The 12,436-nt window shown below is 34.8% G+C and overlaps 1 protein-coding gene across 2 annotated transcripts in view; it reads left to right on the top strand.

The window, feature by feature from the left end:
* Nucleotides 1-12,436, top strand: part of sos2 (son of sevenless homolog 2 (Drosophila)) — a 33,305-nt gene continuing 20,869 nt past the window's right edge. For both annotated transcript variants that reach the window (XM_042337968.1, XM_042337967.1), the window contains exons 1-4: nt 1-156; nt 8,077-8,202; nt 9,773-9,904; nt 11,490-11,654. In XM_042337968.1, the coding sequence (XP_042193902.1) occupies nt 79-156; nt 8,077-8,202; nt 9,773-9,904; nt 11,490-11,654 (501 nt within the window). In that variant the 5' untranslated portion in view covers nt 1-78. The remainder of the gene's footprint in view (nt 157-8,076; nt 8,203-9,772; nt 9,905-11,489; nt 11,655-12,436) is intronic.

Raw genomic sequence — 12,436 nt, 5'->3', positions numbered from 1 at the left:
GGGTCTGAGTCTGGCGGCCGCGGGTCTTGGGGGGGGGGAAGCTGAGGCCGATGCCGAGTTGCTGGGTGTCCATGAGCCATGCAGCAGCCTTACGATTTCTTCAGCGAGGAGAACCATCTGAAATGGCGGGGGCTGTTCTTACCGGCTTTGAAAAAGGTAAAAAAAAAGGGGGGGGAAACCCCCCCCACACACACACATACACCCCATCGAACTGAACTTGTGTGTGGGTTTTTTTTTTTGGGGGGGGAGAGGGGGTTTGGCAGTGTGCGGGTGGTGGTAGAGGAGGGTGTGGGGGGCGCCTGGGGTGGGGGGTGGGGGGGAAGGGGGGGAGCAGAGGTTAATGGTGGTCAAGTGTATTTGGAGTGCAACTTGTAGCGCACGATCAGATAGACCGGCCTCACGACACTGGCCTCAAGTCACTGGCCTCAAAGTGCACTCACGTAGCGAGAGAGAGAGAGAGAGAGAGCATTTGCAGTAATGGGTACAAGTGCAGTGCAATTTCAAGAGGAATTACACACTCACACACACACACCAAAAAAACTTGTGGTAGTTATCTTGCTACTGACAAAATCCAACGATCAGCATTCACCATGTTTCTATGTTAAACGCATCCGTCAACTTGCTTCTGGAAATGTTCCCCCCCCCCCCCCCCCCGCTTGCACATTAACCGGGTTGCCGTGTTTGAACTGACACCCAGTTTAAATCCTGGGAATCCCGATGATGTGTAGTTTGTATTTATTTGTTTCCGGCAACTTCAATGCTTGACCAGACGTGTAGAAACTGAGATGTGTAATTAACGTAACGATGAAAACAATTCTGATGTTATTGCAAACCACCAGTACATTACCCAATGTAGTATTTATGTAATAGCATTTGATCAACAGAAAGATGCTCAACCATTCTGTTTGAGAGTGCGAGATGAAGAAAAAGACGCCTTCGATATTTTGTACAATTTTTTTGTGATGTTTACAATTAATCTAAGACAGGCACATTTCCAGTAAAGTGAATCAAAATGACTGCATTGAAATGTTAAGGGTAGGGTTGCTTTTTTGAACTATATTTTCATGTAGCTGAGTATAATGTAAACTATAAATTATTACTGATAGCTTTCCGCAGTCACACTTCATAGCAGATTTTTTAAATATATATTTCTGTAGAAATAAAACGGGCTATGGATCAGAGATATTGAGGTTTAGGACTTCAGTAATGATCAATATTGTTGCCGATGACCATATATCGCATTTCATGGTCTAGTAGTGATAGACTGTATAATTTATAATTGTAGTCTGTACCACAGAAGACTAGTGTTTGCAATTTGATCTGTATAAAGCACTAATAAAATTCGAATTTGCTATTTAAATAGTACTTTTAAAATCTTTAAAAGTAACATGAAACATGAACTTGAAGAACAGCCATCCACAGCATGGTTAGATACTGGCCAATTATTTCTCCCCAGTTGTATATAGAAGTATTGCTGCTAGGAGTTTTTTTAAAAAAATATAGGAACTGTTCCTTTCAGGAACGTATTCTATGATGCACCATCAGATGAGCTCATCAGAAGGTGAACCATCGACCAAAAGCCCTGTCGATCTTGATGGCCTGACTGCTGTATGGTGTCATAGGTAGTGGTGGAGAACACTGAATATGAAAGCATTACAAATGATAGTGCCAGCTGTCTTTATAATTCGCAGTGTCCTGGAGTGGCAGATTGCTCATGATTAACTTACATGTGTTGCTGATCTCAGCTGTACTGTCAGAAGTGTGGAATGGTGGCCAGGTGCTTCCTCAAAGAAAGTGTTTGGGGGTGGGGGGGGGATTCCAATAGTCATTTTTTTTTTGCAACTTCTAGTTTCAAGCCAGAATTAACAGATTCTAAGAGAAGGTAATACCTTGTGCTGTTTTGCAATGGTGCTTGCACTTATGAATACCCAATACCCAAAGGTATAAATCTTCCCTTGCAGAAAGAGACCAACAGCAAAAAAAAGTAAACCAGTGTAAATTTTAACATTTTATTCCAAGTACAGTGTAAATGTTATGTAACTATTACTGAAGTGGTTTTCATTTTGTGTGGGCATACTTCGATTCATTGCAAGAACAGTATTTAGTTTGCAAATAAAAGGAATTTGTACATGGATTGTTTATTAACAATGACGTAGAGCATACATTGCCTTGAAAATTTGCCTTTTCACCCCCTTTTGTGGTTCCACTGGCAAAGCTATTAGTGACCCGCTGTTACCTTTGTACATGTACAATTCAGCGGCCTACCAGGAGATGATCATAAAGTAATTTCATAATAATTTCTTGTGTGGGGAAGTATCTGGTTGGCCTCTGCTTAGTCTATCACTTAGTGATGTGAAACTGGGTATTAAAGCAGTCTCTCACACTGAAGAAATGAATGCGCCATTTTTGTACTGTGAAGCCTGAGTATTTCTTAACCCCCCCCCCCTCCTTTTTTCTACGGAGAACTGAATAGTACCTGTCTGTAGGCTGTTAATGAAAATATTTAAATGAGGAAATAAGATGTTTCTTGTAACCATCTGATCTGGTCTGTTTTTTTTAATTTAGAAAAGACGTTATATCTCAATGTTAATCTTTGTTCTTCTATGCAGGAATTCAAAAACATTGAGAATGCAATCTTTTCAAAATATTTATGCATTTTTCAGACATCATCTGGAAAAATTGTCTTTGAAATTTTGTAATCGTATGCAGTTGTATACTCAAAAATGGAATTCTACTTTAATCCTTTTTGTGCTCTATAAAATTTTGTCGGGTGGTAGTTGAGGAGAGAGCGTGAGTTAAAATGGAAAACGTAGACCAGGCAATAATGTAATGTAGAAAAATTGTGTAAAAGAAACAATACACTGTTAGTTTATATTCCAGGACTCTCGTAGGTCATTGAATGTCTTCCGCCTTTGTAAACGGCATTTTCTTTTCTTGCTTCCTTTTTTGATTTTTCTGGGATAAAGGCCAAGGGCTCAGCAGCCTACCAGTACCTTGCCCAAACGGCCAATTGTTAAATGTGTGAGCCTGGATAGTGTATTTTCTTTTTGATTGTGGAGCAACAGAGCCAAGCTTAATCTGATCCATGTTATTCAGTAAACATCATTGGACAATATTCGGGCATATGAACCTTCAATAAATATTCTGGATTAAGGCTGCTAAAGTTTATTGTAATGCCTGTACTGCTACTCCCAATACACAGTCCATGACTAGAAAATAGGACCTTCCTGGTGTCTATGGCAGTACCATACCAGCTCATTCAATTACCTGACCACACATTGGCTAAATGGAATTTTCGGTTGCTCAGGGATCTTGTGAGATTCTTACACAAATTAAATTTATAGATTACATTAAAACTATAAAATAAACCTCAAAGCTATTTCATAATGTTGCAATTGAAATAAACTATAAGAAAAGCTGAAGTATTCCAAGTGGAACCAATTATGAATGTTTAGATATTCAAGAAAAGAAATGCATCTGTTTATTGTTTCGCTCACAAAATATACAGTCAGTTCACTTTACAGTATATTCTGTGAAGCGCTTTGAGACATCTCAAAGACGTGATAAGATGCTATATCAAATGCAAGGATTATTATACAGAATATTCCTAAATTATATGCTATGGTTGTATGTAAATTATGGTAGTTCTTTGTATGCAGAGACAAACATGATTTCTAATAGTATATTATCACTTCTATCCTTTTGATTTTACAAATTTCACATTTTTAAATAAATCTGCTTCATCTTTTAAAAGTTAAACATTTGATCATTTAACTGTACATCTACATTTCTTGGTAAAACTATACGATTGCAAACATTACATTCGTAAAATAACCTAGTGGTAGAACATATGTCTAGTTTTGGAAAGTATTTATCTGAACTTCTACTACTGTGATTTTTTTTATCGACCAATGTAAACGGTAGTATAATTAAATGCTGTGTGTTTTCATTCGTATTGGCTCAAGTGAAATTTCACTTTATTTGGAAATTGATTCCTTTCTACTCTCTTGGAAGAACATTTAATGTTTGTTTAAAATTGCATTTGCAGTGAGTGGTAACATCTTTATGATAATATGATCAAGGTATTGAAGGAAGAAGCTGATGAAGGTATCAAATGAAAGTTGAAATGCATTTAGTGGCACACATAAAATAGATTTTTTTTGAATATAACTATAGCAACCGATCACACTGGAACCAGTTACAAGAGTTTTTTTTAAAAAATTAACATGTCCTGTCTTTCCCTCCCTCTGCCTATACACATTCAAGTGGTATAAGTAGATGAATTAATGAAGTGCCTTTGCAGTTTACATTTACCTGAGAGGTTAGCATTTTGCAGTATTTTACTCCAGCTTGTTTCAGTCAAAATCATTGTTAGATTTTATTCAACCTTCATTAAGCGATTGTAAGAAATTGTTGAGTTCTTTTTGTAGAACCCAATGAAGATGTGTGATATGGTAAGTTTTAAGTTTTTTTGTTAATTGTTCTGTAATGAAAGGTGAGAAATTTAAGATAATCACAAGGTTTGTGTTGTTTCTACGCAGAGTATGTTCATATACAATCTATATTTAGATTATGATGGGGTTTGTAGTAGTTACCCAATTAGTCCTGGGTTTTAGTTGATACAGCCTTATGAGGGCACTGAGATGCTTTCTCTTGCAACCAGAACAGATCTGAGATCAGAGTACATAATATTTTGAGTAATGTATGGAGATGATGGTTATCTTTCTCATGAATCTGAGCTGCTACTTACTTTTGGTGTGTTCAGTTTAAACTGAATTTTGTGCAGTTGTTTTGTTTATAATGATAATAGTATGTTTATTTGGCCTCTGCTACCATAATGAGGAGATGCAATTGCCTCAAACTGAATACAGCAAAAAGCTGATTGCTTCACTGTTACAATCTCACTCATTGTCACATGGAACAGTTTCAATTTATGTAATTGTTTTTGTATTTCAATTGGGAGAAAATAAATCTTGCCTAAATTGTATAAACTATACATTTTATATTTCTATTCAGAAAATATGTATTTCACACAATTCAATGTTTTACAATTTTTTTGTTTTGTATGATTGCTTATAATTATTTCAAGTAGCAGTTTGAACTATTGAAATATTTGTGAATGTTACCTGTCCAGGTAATTTTAGAGAGCAAATATGTTTAATCTTTAATGCAAAATATCTACAATATGAACTGAATACATTATTTTTTTCAGTTCTGGGTAGTTACTGTACTAGAACTTGAAGCTAGTCTGGCTTCTTAAATACTAAATTATAACTGCCAACTTCATGATGACTGAATAGCTTTGCCTTGTTGTGCAATGTTTGTAATTTCCCCATAGCAGCATTGGCATATGGCCACAATAAAACTACTGATTAATGCCATGAGACAAAGTTGAAGTGGAAACATTTTCAGTGCTATTTGCTTAATCGAAACTTGTCCCTGTGATCAGACAAAAATGTGATGAGTCTAGAGCTACTTTTCTTCCTCCTTCCCCCAGTTGCTACATTAAGTGTATCTACAGGAGCAATATCACACTTATGTCATGTGTACAAATCTGAAGTAGTATGAGTGATATTTTCTTACAGTACACATGTCAATTTTTAAAATCGAATTTTCGGTGTTTTTGCACCTCAGATGCCCTTTCTGACAACCTATTCCAGTTGTTGGTTGTTTTCCTTAGAATCAGTCCTAAACTTGCCCTTTAGAACCTTTGAACTGTGTCCTCTGACATGGATTATCTGAAGGTAAGGTTCTCTGTAAAGTTAAGCATCTTTTATACCTTCATAAGGTCCTCTCTGAGGTGCAATCAGAATAGATCCAACATTTTCTCTTTACTGTCCTTGAGTCTGAACATACTTTCATTGGTGCCTTATTTGGCATCTGTTAAATTTGTTGCTGTGACTTTTTGTCAAATAAGATCAGTCGAAAATTTTGCATTCCAGCAATTGTATCTTGTAACTTAAATTGAACTGTCGTGAACAAAGTTATGAACATGATATGGTGCTACCTTTTGTTCCTTGTTGTGTAGAGATCAGTGTGTGACAGCTATTTAGTAAAATAGGTCTTTGAGGGCTGCTGAATAATAAACTGCAATAGCAAGACGTGTTGGATAGAAGCAAAGGTTTGCAACATCAGCAGTTTGACATAGGTTACATAAGTTCAATCTGTAGCCATTGTAATGGGGAGAAAGCAAAGGATTAGAAACTGCTTGCATTGGCCAAAAGGCTTGGAAGAATTCCCTTCCATTTTCAGTTTCTCACAATTTCCTTTCTTATAAAGACTTGCTTTGCATTTTTATGAGTCACATGATTATTTATACTGTTGTTCCTTTCCTTGTGACATATCCAGTGCTGCTTTTCTCGTGACCATCCAGTGTTTCTTTCACCTTGATCTAAATAAACTCAAGATTCAGTTGAATGAGCAGAAAAGTAAACTTAAATTGACACTCGTTACTTATTTAAAATTCAGTTTTAGGCTACATCAGTAAATTTAAATAGTAAATGAGATAACGTAAACTTTTGTTTCCCCAAAACATTGTTTAATAAATTTGTAGTTAGAATTAATATTATCTATGTACAGTAGTCAGTGTATCATGGCATCCATTCTTGGAGGACAATCATTAAGCAGTTATCAAAAAAGTTTGGTTATTGGGAAATAATATGGCAATATTTTATAAACAAATTGTATGATGGTAATATAAGGTGCACATCATATTCAAGATCTATTAATCAGATTACGTAATATGTGATTTCACATTGTGCTCAATAGTTTGTTCATTTGGTAAGCTTATGTAATTTTATACCATGCCATTAAACATGTTTGTAGGACTGAATTTACTGTTGATTTTGTTTTTGTGTTAAGAAGTAAAGTTAGTGCAGTTTATTTTCTCTGTCACTGGAAATAGAGAGTATTGCATAAAGTCTACATGTTTGTTTGTGGAGAAGAAAGTTAAATGGATGCTGTGTCAGGTTTGAATTCTACTGCCCGCATAATTTTGAATCCATTTCAATAATACCCTTGCCTGCAAAGACCTGACCATTGGCACTATGTCACATGCATATTGGAATTTATGAAGACAGTGCTGCCACGCCACCCTCTGATAATATAATGTCAACTATCTAAGCAAGAGATAGACAGATGTAGCATCCAACAGTTGGTCACGTACTCAATCATACACAAAATGCATTCCTCACCTCTGCTACAATCTTTTTCTTTTAAAAAATGTAATAGATTAAACTCATTGTAAAAAAAGATTCCTTTGTAATACCTGCATCATTATGCTGGTGGCATGTAGCTTAAAGCAGTATGTATTATATATATATATATATTTTCATTATGAATGCCTTATTAACTTCAGAGTTTTGGGGGAGCAATTGGAAAATGTTTATTTAAATGTATATTTTTCTGGTTTTAGAATGTGGTCAGTTGCTTTGACGATATATTCACAAAAATGTATAACCTAAATCCAAGGACAATTTCTTCAAAATTTCTTGAACAGGAAAATAGGGCAATCCTAAAAATACTTTATAAAGACATTGTACTATGAAAATATTGATCAATGTATGAAAATATCCTTGAAAACAACTTATATTTGTGACAAGGCACTTATGTTTTCGTCGCAAAAAATGAAAAATAGAAGAAAAGTCCTGAATTATGTTTCACAAGTCAAAACTGTTAAATAAATGTTAAATAAAACTGCTGCTAGTACATATTCAGCTCTAGATTTAAAAAAAAACTAAGTATTGATCAATGTTACGTCGCTTGTTCTTTTTAGTGAACTTTAGGATATGAGAATCCATTTACGATCTGGTGATGATTACATTATGACATTGAGTGTATTTCAAGGGTCAGATTATGTTTTTATGTGGCACATCCATTGGTTCTCGGCACAGGGAGTTGAGATGCTTGGCTCCCTCATGGATCAGGGGAGCAAACTGCATGAGTCCAGATGAAGGGAAGCCAGGAATTCGGAGTCCTTGAGGAAGGAGGGGTTGATGTGCTAATGTTTGTACAGATGGGCAGGTTATTCATGGGTTTGAAACATTTATATTAATAGTTTTTTTTTTTTAAATACAGGTTCAGAGACAGGTTCATCCAACCCTTTTAGCAAAAGAAGATGCTCTCCATTACATAGAAGAATTAATTCTTCAGTTACTGAATATACTCTGTATTGCGCAACCACGAACAGTTCAAGATGTGGAGGTACAATATTGATCATTTGTAATTTTTGAAGTTTTAAGAAGCAATTGTAGGTTATATTTGCTTTGCACGCTGCTTTAGATCTCCATCAGTTTTGGGAGAGATGCTTTGTTAAATTGTGTAGATGGCTGAAATGTTATGAGGTTGGGTAATTGTTGACACTTCTGACTACTTTATCCTCCATGGATCCGAAATGACCTATTCATGTCATTAGTTGCTTGTTCTGTTCAACTGATATTTTGATTTATATTTATATAAGATCATAATAAACCCACTCAGGGTTACTAACTGGCTTTATTGAAGAACTAACTGTAACTGGCAGTTTACTAATTTCCGAGTTACAGGTGAAGTGTACAGGTCATTGAGTATTATAATTTAAATTAACATTATCCAATTAACACTAAATAGATCAATTAAAATAGAGGTTGCTGACTCCCTTGTGGCACTGATACCTTTTGAAGTCTGCCTACTGAAAAGTAGTGAATTAAACAGATATTTGTAATGGCTTAATGCATTGCAGCTGTAAAACAACTGCTGAAGTAAACTACAGTACTTCGTTAGGATGTTGTCCTACACAGGAAATTATATTACATGGAAAATGCTCGATTTCTAGTTAATATATGGCATTTATTAAAAACAAATTTTTCACACAAAGTGTTGTGGAAATCTAGAATTCTCTTCCCAAAGACTGTGGATGCTCTGTCAATTGAAACTTTCAAGACTGAGATTGATAGATATTTGTTAGATAAGGGTATCGGGAGAAATGGAGCTGAGATACCGATTGATCAGCCATGATCCAATAGAATGCTGGAACAGGCTCGAGGGGTTGAATGGCCTACTCCTGTTCCTATATTCCAATTCAACCCATCAAGGCACTCTATCATGTATTCTACACCTCAATTTGATCACCAGGTTACCGTCTTGGTCAGTTGCTTTGCACAAACCTAGCCCCATCAGCACTGAAGCCATTCTGCTTTGTGGAATCTCTGATTATCTCAGTCTTTAATGTTCTATAAATACCTGTTAGCCAAATATTCCTCCAACTCGTTTTGAAAAAATATTAACTTCAATTACTTTTGCTAGGAATCTATTCCACATCCACTATGAAAATGGTAGGCGGTTAAAGTTTCTTCTTCTCGGTAGTTTTGGTTGAATCTTCTTAATTTCAAACTTGAGTCTGAATTATGTGCACACTGTCCAAATCGTACAAGCAGTACATATCAATATCCTCTACACTTTTCAGTATTTGGGTATCTTGTTACTTTTCAATTTAATTTTATCTGCCTAAAGCAAATTATACTGAGTGAATCATAAATCATGGAATCCTGATTGTCAATTTTCTCTGAACTCTTTCCCATGCATTAGTGTGATTTCACAAGAGGTCCAAAAAAAGTCTGCTGCTGAGTGTAGTGACAATGAGGATGTGCATGACAGTGGCAGTTATAAAGTTAGATGCCTCTAAAATTTTCAGTGAATGGTATAAAAAAAACAAATCCTTGTCTTTTCTACAAAGAACATACTTTTGTCACTCTTATATTTTCTGGTCAGTCCGTTTAAAATTTTTTCTTCATAGGAGCGTGTTCAAAAGACTTTCCCGCATCCAATTGACAAATGGGCTATTGCTGATGCACAGTCTGCTATTGAAAAACGCAGACGACGGAACCCTCTTCTTCTGCCAGTGGACAAAATACATCCTTTATTGAAGGTTACTTTTTTTTATGTCAAGCTTGTTCTTGTCATGTAGCTATGAGGTTCAGAATAAATTGTACCTTAACATATGTATCTTTACTTTGGTATAATTACATTTATGAATGTTTGACCTTGAAAAAATATTGACATTTATACTCTGAATGAGAAGGTTCCAATAAGTTGCTGGGGACTGTAGTGACTTCTATATTAGCAATCCCAACAACCAATTGGCACTTTCAAAGTCCCAGCTAGCTGCCACATTTGCCTACATAGTGTTCTTTATGCTTCAATTGCTCAAAACACTTGTATGGTTTTATGTGATGAGGCACTGTATTGAATGTAATTATTGTTTCTGGAAAATTCCATAAATCTCAAAAAAAAGTACTTCAGCTAAATTATAACAGAGGTATCATCATCTGATATTTATTATCCAATTATTAAATATTATTAATTATTATTAATTGAGTGACAAAATTATTATTATGTTTTATTTATTTGGAGGGATTATTACCCCCGGAAAAACGATCCCCCAATTGACTAACAAGCTTATTCATACTTACTGCTAGATAAACAGAGACGTGTGGAGTAAGGAGACTTGCCCAACGTTTCAATCCACCTGGAAATCAAACCCAGGTCTTTTCGCCTGTGAGGCGAGTGCTCTAACTGCTAAGCTACAGGACTCCACATCGTATAACAAATATCATATTAAAGAGCTTTCCTGGGAAAACAATTCAAATCAAAACTTTATAGTCTGTGATGCAGCAAACTAATGCGATAATGGTGGAAATTCAAAAAAGATCAATATTAACTGTGCAAGAGAATTTACTGTAACTGCTTAAATTATTAATGCTATATTGAAAGACCTTAAATTTCAATATGAACTACTCTGTATAAATATCTTTATATTAAGGTTAATCCTGATGCTTTTTTTTAAAAAAAACATCTATTTTAAAAGTAATCTTAAGGATAATTGAGAAGAAATATTGCCCGAAAATTTTCAACACTACCAAATCTGTATTCTTTATTCTTTGAGAAATGCTAACTTTGTAGGAGTGTTTATAGATTCTTGAATACTTACATATTAAATGTGCAGAGCTGTCATATCATTTTAGCATCATTATTCTGATCCATTCTTTGTAGGTAATAATTTTGAATTGAGGGCAATGCAAATTTCAGATTTTATGTAAGATTGGAATTTCTAGGAGCATGTCTAGTGATTTAATTTATGAAAGAAATGCATATGTATGATAATTATAACATTGGTTGGTCAATATTTATGAATGCTTTAGCTTAAAAAAATTTGAGTAGCATTATAAACAAATTATTTATTGCAGAAATTTATATGAGATAGCTCACATCTCTGATTGGTTTCCAGAAAGTAATTATTTATTTTAAGTTCCTTATATAAAATAAACTATTTTCTGTAACATTTCTTTAATAGTTTTATGTTTAACTATAAATAAACTTTAAGACCAAATATAACAAAATATAATTAAGTTGGCCTGAAATGTGATGCAAGGAATTGTAACCTTTAATTACACTGACGTGGTTATTGATTTATTTGTAGAAAATAAACAATTGTAATCATTTATCTTTTTCAGGAAGTGCTCGGTTATAAAGTGGATTACCAGGTTTCTCTGTATATAGTGGCTGTGCTGGAATACATTTCGGCTGACATCTTAAAACTGGCTGGCAACTATGTCGGTAATATTCGACACTATGATATTTCACAACAGGACATTAAAGTGTCTATGTGTGCAGACAAGGTGAGGTTGATTTGGATTGTCTTGACTCCATTGTATCTTAGAAGTGTGTTTCAAAATAATTAGAATTTTTTTTAACTGTAGAATGAATTGTACAATGTTTATTAAGGCTCTGATTTGAATAGTAGACTCACCACTGCTTTCTCAGTGCAGTTGGATAGGCTACTGATCATACTAGTGTGGTCCATATCCCAAGAAAGTTTAAACCATGCTTGTTTGACCATGCCTTCGATCATCTCTCTCTTTCCAGCTCGGAGTCATACCACACTGCTGTTAGCGCTTTGAGCCCTATTCATGTGAAGGGCACTTTATAATCGCAAGTTGTTGTTGAGGAGCGCAAAGCTAATTTGAGCTCTGAACTGATTTCCTACAAAAGGAAACAACGTGTTAAAAAATTGTGAGGATTGCAGACTAATAGTTTGAGAAAATGGATCAGAAGGATGTATTCTTTATTTTTAACATATAGTATAGCCCATGTTCATGAAAGGAAACAGGACATACAATTAAATTAAGTCAGAACTATTTCACACAACGGATAGCGGGCACAAAATAAACTGGCAATCTCATTGAAGCATGTTTTATAAAACTTGTAATGACTTCTAGGATAATTTTGGACTTGGTTTATCATTTGGCAGAATCAAAATCCAAGTTCAAAGTTACTATTATTTTTGCAGTGTTTTGAATTTAAGAACGTAAACATAAAATCAGAAAGGGCCATTCTATTTTTTCCTATTATTTTTCCTCTTTAGTTTTTGCCTCTTATGTAAAGAAAATTAAATGTTTCA

Source organism: Callorhinchus milii, unplaced genomic scaffold (genome assembly GCF_018977255.1).
Source record: "Callorhinchus milii isolate IMCB2004 unplaced genomic scaffold, IMCB_Cmil_1.0 Scaffold9, whole genome shotgun sequence".
Lineage (NCBI taxonomy): Eukaryota > Metazoa > Chordata > Chondrichthyes > Chimaeriformes > Callorhinchidae > Callorhinchus > Callorhinchus milii.
Note: the sequence above shows the minus strand (reverse complement) of the source record. Positions and strands in the feature narration are given on the sequence as shown.